Source organism: Rhipicephalus microplus, chromosome X (assembly GCF_043290135.1).
Source record: "Rhipicephalus microplus isolate Deutch F79 chromosome X, USDA_Rmic, whole genome shotgun sequence".
In the NCBI taxonomy this organism is placed as follows: Eukaryota; Metazoa; Arthropoda; class Arachnida; order Ixodida; family Ixodidae; genus Rhipicephalus; species Rhipicephalus microplus.
In genome coordinates, this window is record NC_134710.1 from 76,001,851 (window position 1) to 76,016,424 (window position 14,574).

At 42.5% G+C, this 14,574-nt stretch overlaps 1 protein-coding gene across 2 annotated transcripts in view; it reads right to left on the reverse strand.

Moving 5' to 3' along the window:
- Positions 1–984: 984 nt before the first annotated feature.
- Positions 985–14,574, reverse strand: part of Gprk2 (G protein-coupled receptor kinase 2) — a 44,773-nt gene continuing 31,183 nt past the window's right edge. For both annotated transcript variants that reach the window (XM_037427076.2, XM_037427075.2), the window contains exons 6-9: positions 3,760–4,057; positions 3,006–3,683; positions 2,802–2,939; positions 985–2,746 (exon numbers count right to left, since the gene is read on the reverse strand). In XM_037427076.2, coding sequence (XP_037282973.1) covers positions 2,600–2,746; positions 2,802–2,939; positions 3,006–3,683; positions 3,760–4,057 — 1,261 coding nt within the window. In that variant the 3' untranslated portion in view covers positions 985–2,599. The remainder of the gene's footprint in view (positions 2,747–2,801; positions 2,940–3,005; positions 3,684–3,759; positions 4,058–14,574) is intronic.

Genomic DNA, 14,574 nt, shown 5'->3' on the forward strand with positions numbered 1-14,574 from the left:
GTTCCTAAATGTTAGACAGATGGGCAATTTCCTGAACTTCCAGTCATTAGGAATTACTCAATACTTCACAACTGGGGTCCTAAAAGTTGGTCATCCTTGTATCCCAAAACAAAGCTACTCTTCATCAATGAAAATGTTGGGAAAGCATGTGGAGATCTACAGAAAAATAACTATATAAAAACAGACAATAATAGTGAACAATTGCATGTGCTTTACCCATACCAAAGCAATGGTATGCGCACACTTTACACTTTGTGCAATTCACCATATACACACAAAGCAACGTATCACAGTATACTGCATCTCTAATACTTGCTTAATAGTGAGTCAATTGATCAGGCATTGGAGGAATTTCACACATTTGCTTCATTACATCATCCCTAATGTGCTGCCCTTTCAGCTACACCACATAGCGCCCGTTTTGTGGTGTATTTTTTTTCTTGTTGACCTGTGCACTGTCATAATCCAGCTACAATATACCTCTAACTTAAGAATACAGTAGAGTCTTATTCAATGGAACTTGAAGGGACCAGAAAATATGTTCTATTTAGTAGGAGTTCCGTTTACTGAATGATGACCAGGGAGGAGAATGCAAAAATGAAACCAACTTTCTTATAAGCACTTTTTCCATTTTAGCAGCAGTTTTCTTTTAACGAATTTTCGTTTACCGAGTTATTTGAAAGGGCCTAAATGCTGCTTGGTGGGCTAATGAAGTGTTTTACTTACCTGGCGTTGCTCCATTGTTCTTAAGGTGCACTTTTTTTCTAATGCTAAGTGTTAGCAATGTTCTTGTCTCACCTGAACAGTTTCCCACAGTGCACTTGTTTGCAATTATACCAACAAACTAATGCATGCTTTCCACACCAAATATAAGGGCAAGCACCTTGCTCAAGATGCAAGCGGTCTCCCTTGCATCACATGCGACTTGTCATGCAACTGAATCCTGGACCACAACTGGTGGGAAACACAGTTAGTGATGGATACTAATAGGGAAAGGCATTCTTTATTGACGAACAAATTGATGCAAATTACCAAAGCATACTTCAATTGGAGGACCAACAGAGTGCAACATCCATACTGCTGCTACAGCTGTACTGAAGAGTCATTGAAATGATTGCAAGGCGTGTTGCCACAGGTGAAGCAGAAAAGGCCACCCTTATCCTGAGCAGGTGCCACACTCAGCATTCAACGGGCTTTATCTACCAGGGCTGCACATAATTTATACACTGCAGTGAACTGTACTGAACAACAACTAACACAGACAAGTACAAATCAGACAATCCCATTTGTGTTTGAGTGTGTATAACAGACAGTCATCCTTGAGAGAAAGTCATTAAAAAAAATATGCAGCCAACGCCCAGTTCACCTACAGCCAAATACACCATAAAAAGTGCTAAGGGCATTTCTGTTGCACAAGTGGACTTAACAATGCCTATATACTAAAAAAAAATGATCGTGTAAAATTTCGCTCACTTTTGTGCTGTGTGAAACGGTGAGTGCGCAACTGTCCACAGCCACTGCCTTGCAGCCAAGGAGCACAACCTAAATTCCACAGTGCATTCAACAGGTCTCCATTGTACGGCAGGCCAGTGTCATCGCACACAAGAGTGCTACCGATATTAAAAACAGATAAAAAAACTGAATAAAGCTACAAGTTATGTGAAATTATGGAAATGACCCTGAGTAAAACCTTTGAACATGTCCTTGCTGATTGGCATTCAAAGAACACTGCCTTTTTTCTTGCAAATAAAGGAACAGAGCACCTATCTGATAAAAGAAAGATAAAGTCAAAATGTACACACTTCAAATATCTTTAGCATAACACATAAAAGGTACTAGGGAAGAGGTGGCTGTGCAGCACATCTTACATGTGTGGAAAACACCATTGTCAACAACAAGACTAATGTTTCTTCATGCAATGGTTGGCTTTAAAACAAAGCGATGAAAACTAAGTTGCTGCACCACTTTGATATGTGTGCTTGAGACCATGTCACTAGTGGTATCAACAACTATGCGAGCTGTTTGCCCAACAAAGCCATAGCAATACAACCCTGCTGCCTTTGTTAGCAATAGTAAAAAAAAAAAAAAATTACTGCTGAAGTTGTCTTCACTTAAGTGCAGAAGCATCATGATCAACAGTATATATAATATTCTGCACTTAAGTGACTCACTAAACAGCAGCAAAGTAAGTGACCAAGAGATGACAATTTATTCGAGGGAGTCACAAAACAGCTAGTTTACCATGGTCGACATATTTACAAAAATGTAAATGGCACAATCACAACTCCACTGAAACACACAGAAGGTAGGGATTGCGGGGATCTGGCACAGGTTAACTCGCAAACGTTCCTGCAATTACAAACAAAACCGAACTGCCATTTCAGGACAATACACACAAGGTTTGGATGCAAATGGTGCCACATAACTCCACATCAGGAGCGTCAAATAAATTAAGAGTAGTCCGCCAAAGCTAGGAATGTCATGACTAGCGTTGCACAAACAATTCACCAAACAAGGGTCCCTGAAAGGTTTGGGCTCAGAGTGCCATTGGGTGCAACAATTATGCCTGGAATACAGGGTCTGCATAGTCTGGGAGAGCTCAGCTGGGCCGGGATCGTGGCTTCCTGCGAAAAGGGAAGCAGCCCCGGCGGTCCTCGGCCGGGGGTAGCTCCCAGCAGAGGTCAGGGGGCCGGGTCTGGCTCGGTCCAAACACGTTGAGCTCCTTGAAGCACTCGGTCTCAATCATCTGCATGCACACAACCACAGTCGGCACTTACCACAATGATGCTTTCAACACTCACCTCAGTTTGCCATGGTATGGACACTGAGCCCATGTTGAACTGGCTATAAAAGGAGTCATCGCTAGCATCCAGGTTGACTCCCTTGACAGTGGAGAACTGCTCTATGTCCAGCACATCTTTTGCGTACACTGCATGTGGCTGCAAGATAAGTTTAGGGGGATGTCAGTAATAACCTACACTTTCAGTGCACCTTGCTTAACTCACATCGGGCACGAAAGGTGGCTCAAGCATGCCTGCCTCCAGTCTCTTCCAGTTAAGGCTTTTGAAGAAAGGGTGCCGTTTTACCTGAAGGGCACCTGCGCGGCCCTCCTGACAGCCAAGTCGGGATGCAGGGCTTTTTGCCAGTAGCTGCTGGCAGCAGTCCTTGGCCTCCTCACTGAACTTAGCTGAGTACTTCTCCCGCTCTTCCTTAACTCTGCGCTCAACTTCTTCACGTTTCACTTTCTCTTTGCGTGCCCGAAAGGGGGCTTGGCCTTCAAGCATTTCATAGAGGAGACAGCCCAAACTGAACCAATCAGGGCTGTAAGTGTACCGCTCATTGTCGATCACTTCAGGTGCCATGTAGCCTACGGTTCCCACGCGACCACGTACACCCTCATGCTCATCAGGTATCTCCACTGCAAGGCCAAGATCTGAGATCCGCACATGGCCATGGTCATCTAGCAGAATGTTTTCTGGCTTTAGGTCTCGGTACACTATCCCCTTAGCATGAAGATGTTCCAGACCTTGCGTTACTTCTGCAGCATAAAAGCGTGCCCGTTGTGGCTCGAACCCAGGCTCCCCACCCATAGAATACATGTGGAACTTGAGATCCCCGCCATTCATGATGGTCAACACCAGGCACAGTGCATCCTTTGTTTCATATGCGTAGGCCAGGCTTACCTGCATTTTACATTATACCTCATCAATGCACTTGTAACCAGAGTTCATTTACAGCCTATCTGAACCTATCACTTACCACAAAGCGAGAGTTGACCTTTTGTAGGATCTGCTTCTCAATCAGCACCATCGTCTCACCACGCCGCTTTTTGATGCGCTTCTTCTCTAACTTTTTGCAAGCATACATTTTTCCAGTCGCACGCACCTGGCAAGCACAGACTTCACCGAAGCCACCTTTGCCTAAAACCCTGTACATGCGGAATGTCTTAGCAGTCACAGGCTGGCTCTCAAGCCATTTCCACTGAAGGTATCGGTCAAAGTACATGCTGCCTTCAAACTCCTTGAAAGGTCCTCCCATAAGGAACTCCTTGACAGCCCTGTAATGGTTTCAGTTTGCAACGTCAGATGACAAAGAAAGATAGACAGGACAAATGCACGAGTAAAAACTGGCCTGCAATAGTGCACGTCAGTCGTTTACAGTGCAGCCATTGAGTACTGATCATACACAAAGTATTTGATTGTTTACACTTTTAGCCAGCCACAAAATAATGCTATGCATGCTAATGAATCCAAACTATCAATTTTATAAACACGAAATACAGCCGCTGTACAATGCAAAACACTACTTGAAGGGTCCTCGTAAACCATTTTGCTGTTTTCTGCAACATGCTCTTCCTTCAACTGTGGTGCTTGCTACGCAGTTGTGTAAAGGAAGAAATGTCTTACATACTCTGACAATATTGTTGAGCCTACTTATCATAAATCCGGGTATCACGGAATGCAAGCACATCCCCCACTCTCATGAACAGAAGAAACATTTCCTGAGATAATAATACAAACATTGCAGGTGGTTTACCTATAAGGGCTGAACATAAAATTACGTACACTGCCAACCTGAAATGATTAACTCACAGAGGTAAGCATAAATATTTGAAACTGTGTGTATTTTAATTACATCATTACAGGCCCACATCGGCTTCTGTGGCTTGACAGACCTGGTTAAGAGTTGCCAACTGCAGGGGTGGAAGTCGGCTCCAGTCTTTTGGAGCAGCTTAGGGAGCAGGAATAAAGTTGTTTTGGAGATGCTTACAAACAATAATAAAAAAAAGTTTTGGAGCAGCTTTAGAGCATCAAAAGGTTTGTTTCTGACAATAGAAGCTAGTTTTGGAGCAGATTTTTAAAGCACAACAACATTGTAAACTGATATTATTTAGATTCTGATAATCAAAAATTGCCAATGATTTATACTAAATATTCAGTACTGATGAACTGACCAGATTTACCAAAAATTTATCCACATATATGCACGTGCATGTGTGTGTGTGCACGTGATTCGATTCCACTCGTCAAGCTCGATGATGAATATCTTGAACTGAAAGAAGCATAAGATGGTTGAAAGAAGTACATGAAGGCCCCGAAGACAATTTGGGAAAAGCTTCAGTGTAGTAACAATGCATTTTGGGCAGGATTGCGCAGAAGCAGATTGGTGCAGTGTAGTGCAAATCGCATAGCACTTCCATCCCTGCAACTGGTTTCCCCAAGTCCAAATGGGAGAGTCGAATCTCTCATGATCTGTTTGTGAGTAAGTCTGTGATTAGCTATGAGACGGCAGGCACCTCTTAATTACAGGGACATTCATTTGAGTGGGTGCCGCGCAAGAATGTTAAATAAAATACTACTGTAAAATCTCAAGCAAATACCCCCCCCCCCCCCCCCCCCCCTCTACACACAGTAAAGGAAAATCCGACAAGAACTGGAAGGGGGCTCTTGCTCGGTCGCGAATTCGTGATGCCGGAGGAAGAGCCGCTAAGAATGAAGAATGCACACCCATGCTTCTAACTAAATGCTTCATTGAATATGTATGCACCCATTATTTTCATTCATCCTTTTTGGGCAAATAAAAACAATAAATCAAATATATTTCAAATCTTCCCAAAATGCAGGGAGGCACACGTTCATGTGCACAATGCAAGCACTACATATTAACTGTTTAACATATGCAAATACGTGCGTGCACGCGCACACACACACACAAGGGAACACAAGCAACTAGAATCAAATACTAAAAAAACAAAAAGTGGTTTGCCACGAGTGAATGAAACTAACATATGGTTTACAGTTAAGTGGCACTTGTTAGGGTATATCTATACTGATTGATTGATATGTGGGGTTTAACGTCCCAAAACCACCATATGATTACGAGAGATGCCGTAAAGGAGGGCTCCAGAAATTTCGACCACCTGGGGTTCTTTAACGTGCACCGAAATCTGAGCTCACGGGCTTACAGCATTTCCGCCTCCATCGGAAATGCAGCCGCCGCAGCCGGGATGCGATCCCGCGACCTGCAGGTCAATATATCTATGTTATTGAACTCAATTAGTTAATTACCTACATCAATTGTGCAAAAATTTTAATGATTAGGACCAAGTGTGTTTCGTTACACTGTCAAGTGCATTCCACAACAGCCAATTCATTTTTTCATGGCAACTTACGTGTTGTGTTGTGATTTTTTCCAGCATTTACAGTGAGCTAGCAAAATTTGAAAAAGGACCATGTGACTAAGCTTATGCACTACCGTACTGCAGCGCCCTTAACCATGCTATGAGTGAAACAACAGTGCACCACGTGGATTTATTTCGTATTTCATGAGATTTTTCTAAATGCTGGTAAAACTTACGGATTACGTACATTGCCACAAAAAATTAGATCACTAGACTAAAATGTACTCAGTGCAGAGAGGCAAAGATTTGTTGGTTTCAGAGACGAATTTTATTATTTACACTTATTGACACGACGATTTTAGTTAGTTAAAATACGGTTTCATATGCATGTACCTCTATGAGAATTGCAAGGGTAATTAAAATTACTTTGCTATAACCCATTCCATGAGTGGAGCTCAAGAGTGCCTCCCTGTTGCAATTCATCCCCCAGTTAGTACGCTCTGCAGGCCTCAAGCCAGCTTAATTGTCGGGAACCGCTGCCAAGCATTACATGGCGGACACAGCTAACAAGCCGGACTTATTCCCCTGTGCAATCCGTGCTTACCATGTTTCTTCCTCCTGGCGTTGAGTCACTGCACTAATGTACATCATTGGGACACACACCTGATGCATCCCTATAGTACCCTCCTTCCCTTGGGCTCCTTTATGGTTGGCGCCCATTCGCCGCAGACAGATGCTCACAGGCCTAAAATGAGTTGGTTAGGTGGTGCCTTTGCCTGTGACTCCTCGATAACATGTTTCGTGGACCTTTTTTTTTTTTTTTGATAGCCAATAGTGATGCAGGCAGGCATGCTCCATAAAATTTGTGGTGGCAAGCCTTTCCACACCCGCAATCTGTGACTGCATCCTGGGTTAATAAACCCACATTTATCTGCCTCAAGTGCCTTTTCTGGGCCCTGTAGAATAGTAAACAAACCAAGCCGTAGCCCCCTAGTGTGTCACCTAGGTAGGGAAGCATCACATCCTTTCCCTGACTATGCCCGTGGTCAATGCCAGGCACAAATCCCTCTCTTTAAATCACAATTAGATTTCACTGTATATATTGAAGGCAGAATTAATTAGTGAGAATGAGTGCCCACACAGTGAGTTCAGCTTGCACATCAGTTTTGAAGCAGCAGTTAGCTTCAAAATGCAGGTATAAGTTTTCTTTTGCACAAGTAAATCACTACCCAACCGATAGTAAGTAAACCACGATATTCAAGATGTGATGCAAAAAAACAAAGAGAGAGAGAGAGAGAGAAAAAACACATCCAGATCATATTGCATTAATTAAACATCAAATATTTCTGGCAACTCCCGCCTGTAGCAGAATGGGGGGTGGGACTGTGAATAAAATTTTGCTGGCTGTTTTACGTTCTTTAAAGGATCAGTAGGTGATGCCACTGATGCCTCTAGCCAATGACGGACAGTTTGTGCATATTTTTTACACGACTTGTGGGAATCGAACGTGCCTTCCCTCTTGGCGCCTCGTTCCCCAGCTAGTGGGAGTGCTAGCCCCATGCTCCTCGAGTGTCGAGAACCACTGTTAATCGGCAACATGATTGCTGTGGCTTCGCCACCAGGCCGTTTTGTCTGGTGCAAGCCATGTGTCGGTCATCCCTCCCCGGAGATTCGTATTCGAATATGCCCGGACAATGCCTTCCCCTCACATCACGCTAGCGCACGTCACTGAGCTTAGACTATCATCCTCATTGGCTGCCAGTGAGAACCCCCACTCCCATTAGCTTGCTTCTGCCCAGCACTCGTGCACTGCAAGAGATGCTCACAGGCCTGTACAAGAGGCAGACGTGCTGCTCTAGCAGGTGGCTTCGCATACACACGGTCGGTCTTGCAGAGTTTTCCTGTTGGCCCGCAAGCTCATGATCGTCACACCGTGCTGTATCTTGGGTTAACTTGTGTTTGCTGACAACCTGCTTCGTGTGCCACCTCTGTGCTGTGTCGAAAAGTTGATAAACCCAGCCATACCGCCTTTGCGCGTGACAGCAGTGAAGAATGTCACGTCCCTTCCCGGTCACTTCTAAGTGTAGACTTCTTGAGCAAACCTATCTCCACAGACCACAGCGGGAACCAAGTCTTGCACTGCCCTGACAAAAACTCATATACCATGTGCTCAAGGCTGGGAATGAATTCTAGAATCACAAGCAGCGACATACTTATCAATTCGCAGTGCACAGTGGGAGCTGCTTTCCTGTGCCTTTAGCAGACACTGTAACCGTAAGATGAAAAGGTGGCATCGGTGGTAATTTACCAGAAGCCATTCATACTAGTTAAGTCGTTCGTATTCCTATTTTCACTTTCCAGGGACATCGTATTTTTTTCACTCTCCGTGTATATTGCCATGCTCACTAAACAGTTTTTCTGGTAATACTAGTAGCTAAATGAACTAACACATGGTTTTCACTTCATCTGCACCTTCATGGGTGGAAGCACACTCAAATGTTTAGGAACAAGGCTGTGAGCAGCATTGGAGCAATAAATTAATATTTTTGTAGCAGATAAAGAGAGTTTTGGAGTGGTCACCACCCTAAACATTTAAATCAACTCAAGCTATTAACAAATACACATGCTAGGAGGAAAAACTAAAGTAAATGTGAACTTTTTTAAGAATATTAAGTGCTCTTCTAGCCAAGCAACTAAAAAAAAGAAATCCTATCAACCTGCAACTGTGGAGAACTTCAACAGCAATACAAAATCTAGTAACAGGGCAAAAACACAAGATAATAGCCATAAAAATTTATATATTAAGCTCAGGAAGCATGACACAGCAAAAACTACTAAGACTTCAAGGCAGCCCAAACTGACACTACCTAATAAAATTTAACCCAAAACCCAAAAGTTTTTAACCAAAAAGTGACACTACACTTTTGTGTTTTAACTCAAATGTGGCACTACTTAACAAAATTGTACTTCACTTTAACATTCAATAAATAAGCAAATCAATTTCCTTGTTTCCGTCTAGCACAAGGTTCTCCATTAAGGGGGGCCAAGCTTGATTGATATGTGGGGTTTAACGTCCCAAAACCACTATATGATTATGAGAGACGCCGTAGTGGAGGGCTCCGGAAATTTAAACCACCTGGGGTTCTTTAACGTGCACCCAAATCTGAGCACACGGGCCTACAACATTTCCGCCTCCATCGGAAATGCAGCCGCCGCAGCCGGGATACGAACCCGCGCCCTGCGGGTCAGCAGCCGAGTACCTTAGCCACTAGACTACCGCGGCGGGGCAAGGGGGGGCGGGGGGGCAAGCTTAACTGCAGCTTCTTCCCCTTGTTGGTCAAGTACAAAAGAAACCAAGTTCCGCCATGGATGCTAGTAGCAAAATGAAGCAATAACAGGCTCCTAACAACAGCCTGCTATTGGTCTCCAGCTTTCCATGGGTAAAGGTGCAAAGCATAAACAATTATTTGAATGTATGATCAGGGTCTTCCGTAGGTATTATTATCAAACACAATGCACAGCCATAACTCTCCACATTAGAAAATGCCACAAAAAGTCAGGTCGAGCAGGATTTAGGACCCCCCTTCCAAATGACTAGCCCCACCCCCTAATATTTGGCCTCCAATGACAATACATAGATGAATGCTTTTTTTTTGCATTGTACTGCAGTGCATACCTACAACACAAGTACTGTTTTATGCACCCCAGCACACAAAGTGCATTTGTGCAAAGTTTCATATGCACAAAAGCATATTTTAGTTTTCCCTATGTCAATCAAGCTAAGGAATGGTTCTTATGTCAACGTTACTGCAGTACGCAGTTGTCATGTGAAAAAGCGTACTAAGAGAGAGAAGGGGTCATTAGATGCATGGCACATTTTGACGCTTAATAATAGAGACATGCATGTGCAGTATAATTAGGTGTAACAGTATAACCCCCAATCTCTCAAAACTTTACTGGCAATCATTCAGTGCTGTCTATGATGTTGTGGACCAGAGAAAGAGTTAACAAACCTGTACATGTTTTCTTTTCTACTTGAAAGCTTCATTCATTGGTAAGTAACGACACGCCAATCAAAGGAATGATTTGGGGCGGTGAATTTGCCACCAAGTGACAGAGAAGGCTGGAGGAACCCCAGATGGCAGAATAGAATGTTGCCCAGCGGAAGCCTTGGAATCATGTAGTTGGTACATGTTAAATAAAATGTGCATGCCCTAGTGTAAACCATTCTTCCCACTGGGTGGTCATGTTTCTATTGCTTTTTTAGCGTAAAGTCCCATTACAAGCTTCATTCTCCAGATTACAGGGAATTCCAGGCGGAGATTTCCCAGCCCCTGCCCCACTCACGACCAAAGGCTTTAAACAACTCTTGAAGCTGCTCTGATAAAACATCGGCCACAGCCATGTTGGACAAAAGAGGTAAAAACACCTTGCACACAGATCACGGCATAGTGACACAATTTCAGAGCACCATCAAGCGTCAAGAATAAGGCTAACCCCTTGCTAGCATTCCGTGTATGAGCTGCGTAAAACAGCTGAAGTTATATATATGCCAACAATCATGAACAACCTTTCTTGGCAAGGAAGGTACGAGAGCGGAGCTTCTGCACATATATTGCTACATAAAATAATCTGCTACGGCGTGTGATTTGTACCGCTGTGGAAAGTGATGGCTGTGCAGCATTAGCATTGTGTAACCTCATCCTAGCCTGATAAGACAGCCCATCATGTGTAAGGTTTGTCACAAGTTTTCGAGGCGGCCATACAAAAAAGCCAGAATGACATGTACGCTCAAGCATAGAGGCAGACACCATTTAAGGTTTGAGATGTACGTACACCTGCAAAAATGCGGAATCAGAAAGCATGAAGCAAAACAAATACCTCACTGGTGTGTCTTAGGTCTTATCTCAAAAAGCTTCCGGCAGAAAATGTTTCCCCCCCTCTCCTCGCACACAGAATATGGATGCAATAGTGGGACTACATTCATTAGCTGTAGCATTCATGCGATTCAGCTCTACAGCCTCCACTTCATTGCAAATAAAGGTTGTCCATGAGTATAGTGTTGTCCGAGCATAAACTACAATCGGCTAAATTTAAGAAATATTAGCACTAAAACGTCGTTTTGGTGCAGCAAGGTTAGTTTAGAGCAGAACGGTACGGCTGGCACAGCCCTTCTACCCCTGATATTATGTACAATAATTTCTTGCTAGTTAAACTTGTATTAATAAACTGAAACTCAAACAGACTTGGCAACTAGGAGATTATGCGGAACCCCTTTAAAACAACATTTGAACTTCAAAACACGAGTAGCATGACCTAATCCAGAATTCTGAACCTCTAGGCACACGTATTCATACAGCTCCAAGCACGCAACAATCATCTATTACCATTTGTCAATCATACACAACACTACTCTAGTGTCATTGTGATCCTCTAGTGGAATAAAGGATCACTTATATGCTATGCTTCCATTCTCACAACATATGCTTCAACCATTTTAAAGTTCAACTGATAACCTTCGTTACTATAATTATTTATTATTATTACTTAATTCCTGTTCAGTTTGAGCTCATTCGTATTCAGTTTGGGCTCAGGCATGTTCTAGAAAAATTGGCATAATTTAAGTTTCAATTCCAGCACAAATTCTGTTTAGGGCATGGTTTTCGGTTAGGGTTTGGTTAGACACTCTGGTTGTGACAGACGCTGTCAGACGGATGGATCGCTTACGCAGCAGGGATTTTATTAAACCTTCATAATGATTTATCAGCTTTAGTAAGCTTTAATACAATGCAACAGTGCAGTAGAGTGACAATAACAATAGTGGATAAAGCTAACCACTGCACAGCAAAGCATACTTCCCAAAGACACTTATTATCAGGACCATCACCACATTGCTTCAAGAATGCAAAAAGCCTCCCAGTTTGATATACACATTCCACAACAAAGTGCACATGAAAAATTATGAATATGTAAATTATTATGCCTTTGATGTGGTCTTACAGCAACAAGTCAGTAAATTTTCATCCAAGGGGGAAGGGGGGGGGGGGGGCATGGCAGTGGGGATAGTTAATTTGGTCATATTTTTCAAGTTATTATTGTTACCTTTATTATCATTATTCATATTTTATAATAATTCTCAACTAAGGGGGGCATGGCAGAGGGAATGGTAAATTTGGTCATATTTTTCAATTTATTATTATTACCATTATTATAAAATATAAACAAGAATAATAAGAATAATAACAATAATAATAGTAATAATATTAAATTGAAAAATATGACCAAATTTACCAGTCCCACTGCCATGCCCCACCCCCGCCTTAGATGAAAATTTACTGACTTTTTGCTGTAAGGCCACATCAAAGGCATAATAATTTACATATTCATAATTTTTCATGTGCACTTTTCTGTGGAATGTGTATATCAAACTGGGAGGCTTTTTGTATTCTTGAAGCAATGTGGTGATAGTCCCGATAATAAGTGTCTTTGGGAAGTATGTTTTAATGTGCGGTAGTTAGTTTTGTTATTCTTATTTTGCAATCCCACGACAATCTCTTTAACATGGCAAAATATTAGACTAAAATTAGCAGAGGTTGAGAAAAAGCATTTTACTAGTATGCTGTCATAAAAAACTTGTCAGAAAATTGGGCATTAGAAGATGCAAATCTTGCAGCTTTTTCTTAGCACAGTGCCATCATCTTATCATTATCGTAAAGAGAACAGATCTGAGCTCAAGAGGGCCAGAAAGCTGCATTTCTCCAATGAAAAATAAAACCAAATCTTTTTTGAGCTCCGTCTCCTTAGCTTCTTTTCCGAGTTCCGTTTCCTTAGCTTTAGGTGCCATTTTCCTACAGCTCCAATTACTCAGCTTTAATTTTTCGAGTAGCTGTTGAGAGTCATCCCACTGACATTTCACAATAATAAAGATATAAGCCCAAACCTCATAAGCGCGAAAATGCACGCGACAGCGACGAGCGACGCGACGTAGATCCTCTTCGCGCGATCAGTCGCTAGAGCAGGCAAACCTCATTCACGCGACGGCTTTGGCGAGCGAACTTCGCTGTTGCTGGCATGAGGCAGTCTACTAGCACCAAGAAAACCGCGTAGTGAGCGGTATGCAATTTAAAAATACGATATATTGTTGTGTAATGGAACGGAAAGTGTTTATGAATGCCTTGCAGCACTTTTTTTATATGCACATGCGTAAACATTGCGTCATTTCTTGTTGCGCATACATGACTCGGGCAGGGTCACGTGCACCTATGTAGTCTTTGTCTTTTCCGGTTTTTCGCTATTGGCTGCTTGAGCCCAGCACTTCCGGGCGATGAGCGACGGTTTCCAAATCTGGAGAACCGAGCGATCGCGCGAAAATGAGTCCGGGACACGTCGCGCGAACGCCCTGTTTCGTCGCTCATAGCATCACTCGTCGCTGTCGCGTGCATTTTCGCGCTTATGAGGTTTGCTCTATAACCATTCCGTTTGCTGCCCTTAGATCCTGAGACAGTGGTGAGTGCCGTAAAGTTGTTCATATTGATCTGAAGATCATACAGAGTTTCATAATTCGTTCTTTGTAAAAGTTAATAGTAAGACAATTTTTACAAGACATTTAAAACAATTTGGTGTGTGCTTATTAGAAAAAAAAATAATCCAATATCTTCACGGCACAGAACGGGCTCTTGCAAATATCCTTATGTAGAAATCTTGACGAAGCTGCATCTAATTCATTAAATAATTTTGGGATGACGATGAGAGTGTCTAACTCAGAGAATATAACAAATAGTTCAAAAATGATTTTGGATCTGATATTGCCATAACAAACCACACCTGAGTGCTGTAATTCATCACTTTATTTCTATAAATAACAAATTCAGTTTTCATTGCCATGCCCCCCCTTAAGAAACTGTCTCAGATGTGGAATTTTCAGATAAGCTTCAAATCCACATATATTGTGTCTTGAATGATTGATATGCCGAATTTTTATGATCCTCCAAGGACACCATACATGAAATTGATATAACATATTTAGCTTTCCCTGGTTAAGTGTTTAATATTATGAAATAGTGGCGGAAGTCGGAGGCTCCACAGGACCTATAATTACGCAAAGCTCCCATTTTTCCAGAGTCAACACAGCATTTCAACTGTGGAACACAACTGACGTACATGAATGAGAAGCGGCCATCAGCACAATCTTTTTTCTTTATCATACTCAGTTGGCATACAATGGAAGCCATGGCCCCAGGGTTGCCACTGGTGGCTACTCGACAAATTGGTGAATTTGAGAGGCCCGTGGTTACTTAAAATTATGAATGGCGGCATGGTAAATTTTTGGTGATTTTCGGTTTAGGTCTTGACTGAGTTATGTATTCTGTACTCAGTGTCGTTAAAACGAATCGATGGAAACATGCTTCCTATTTTTTGGCTTTAGACTCAGCAGTAGATGGCGCACTTTACAG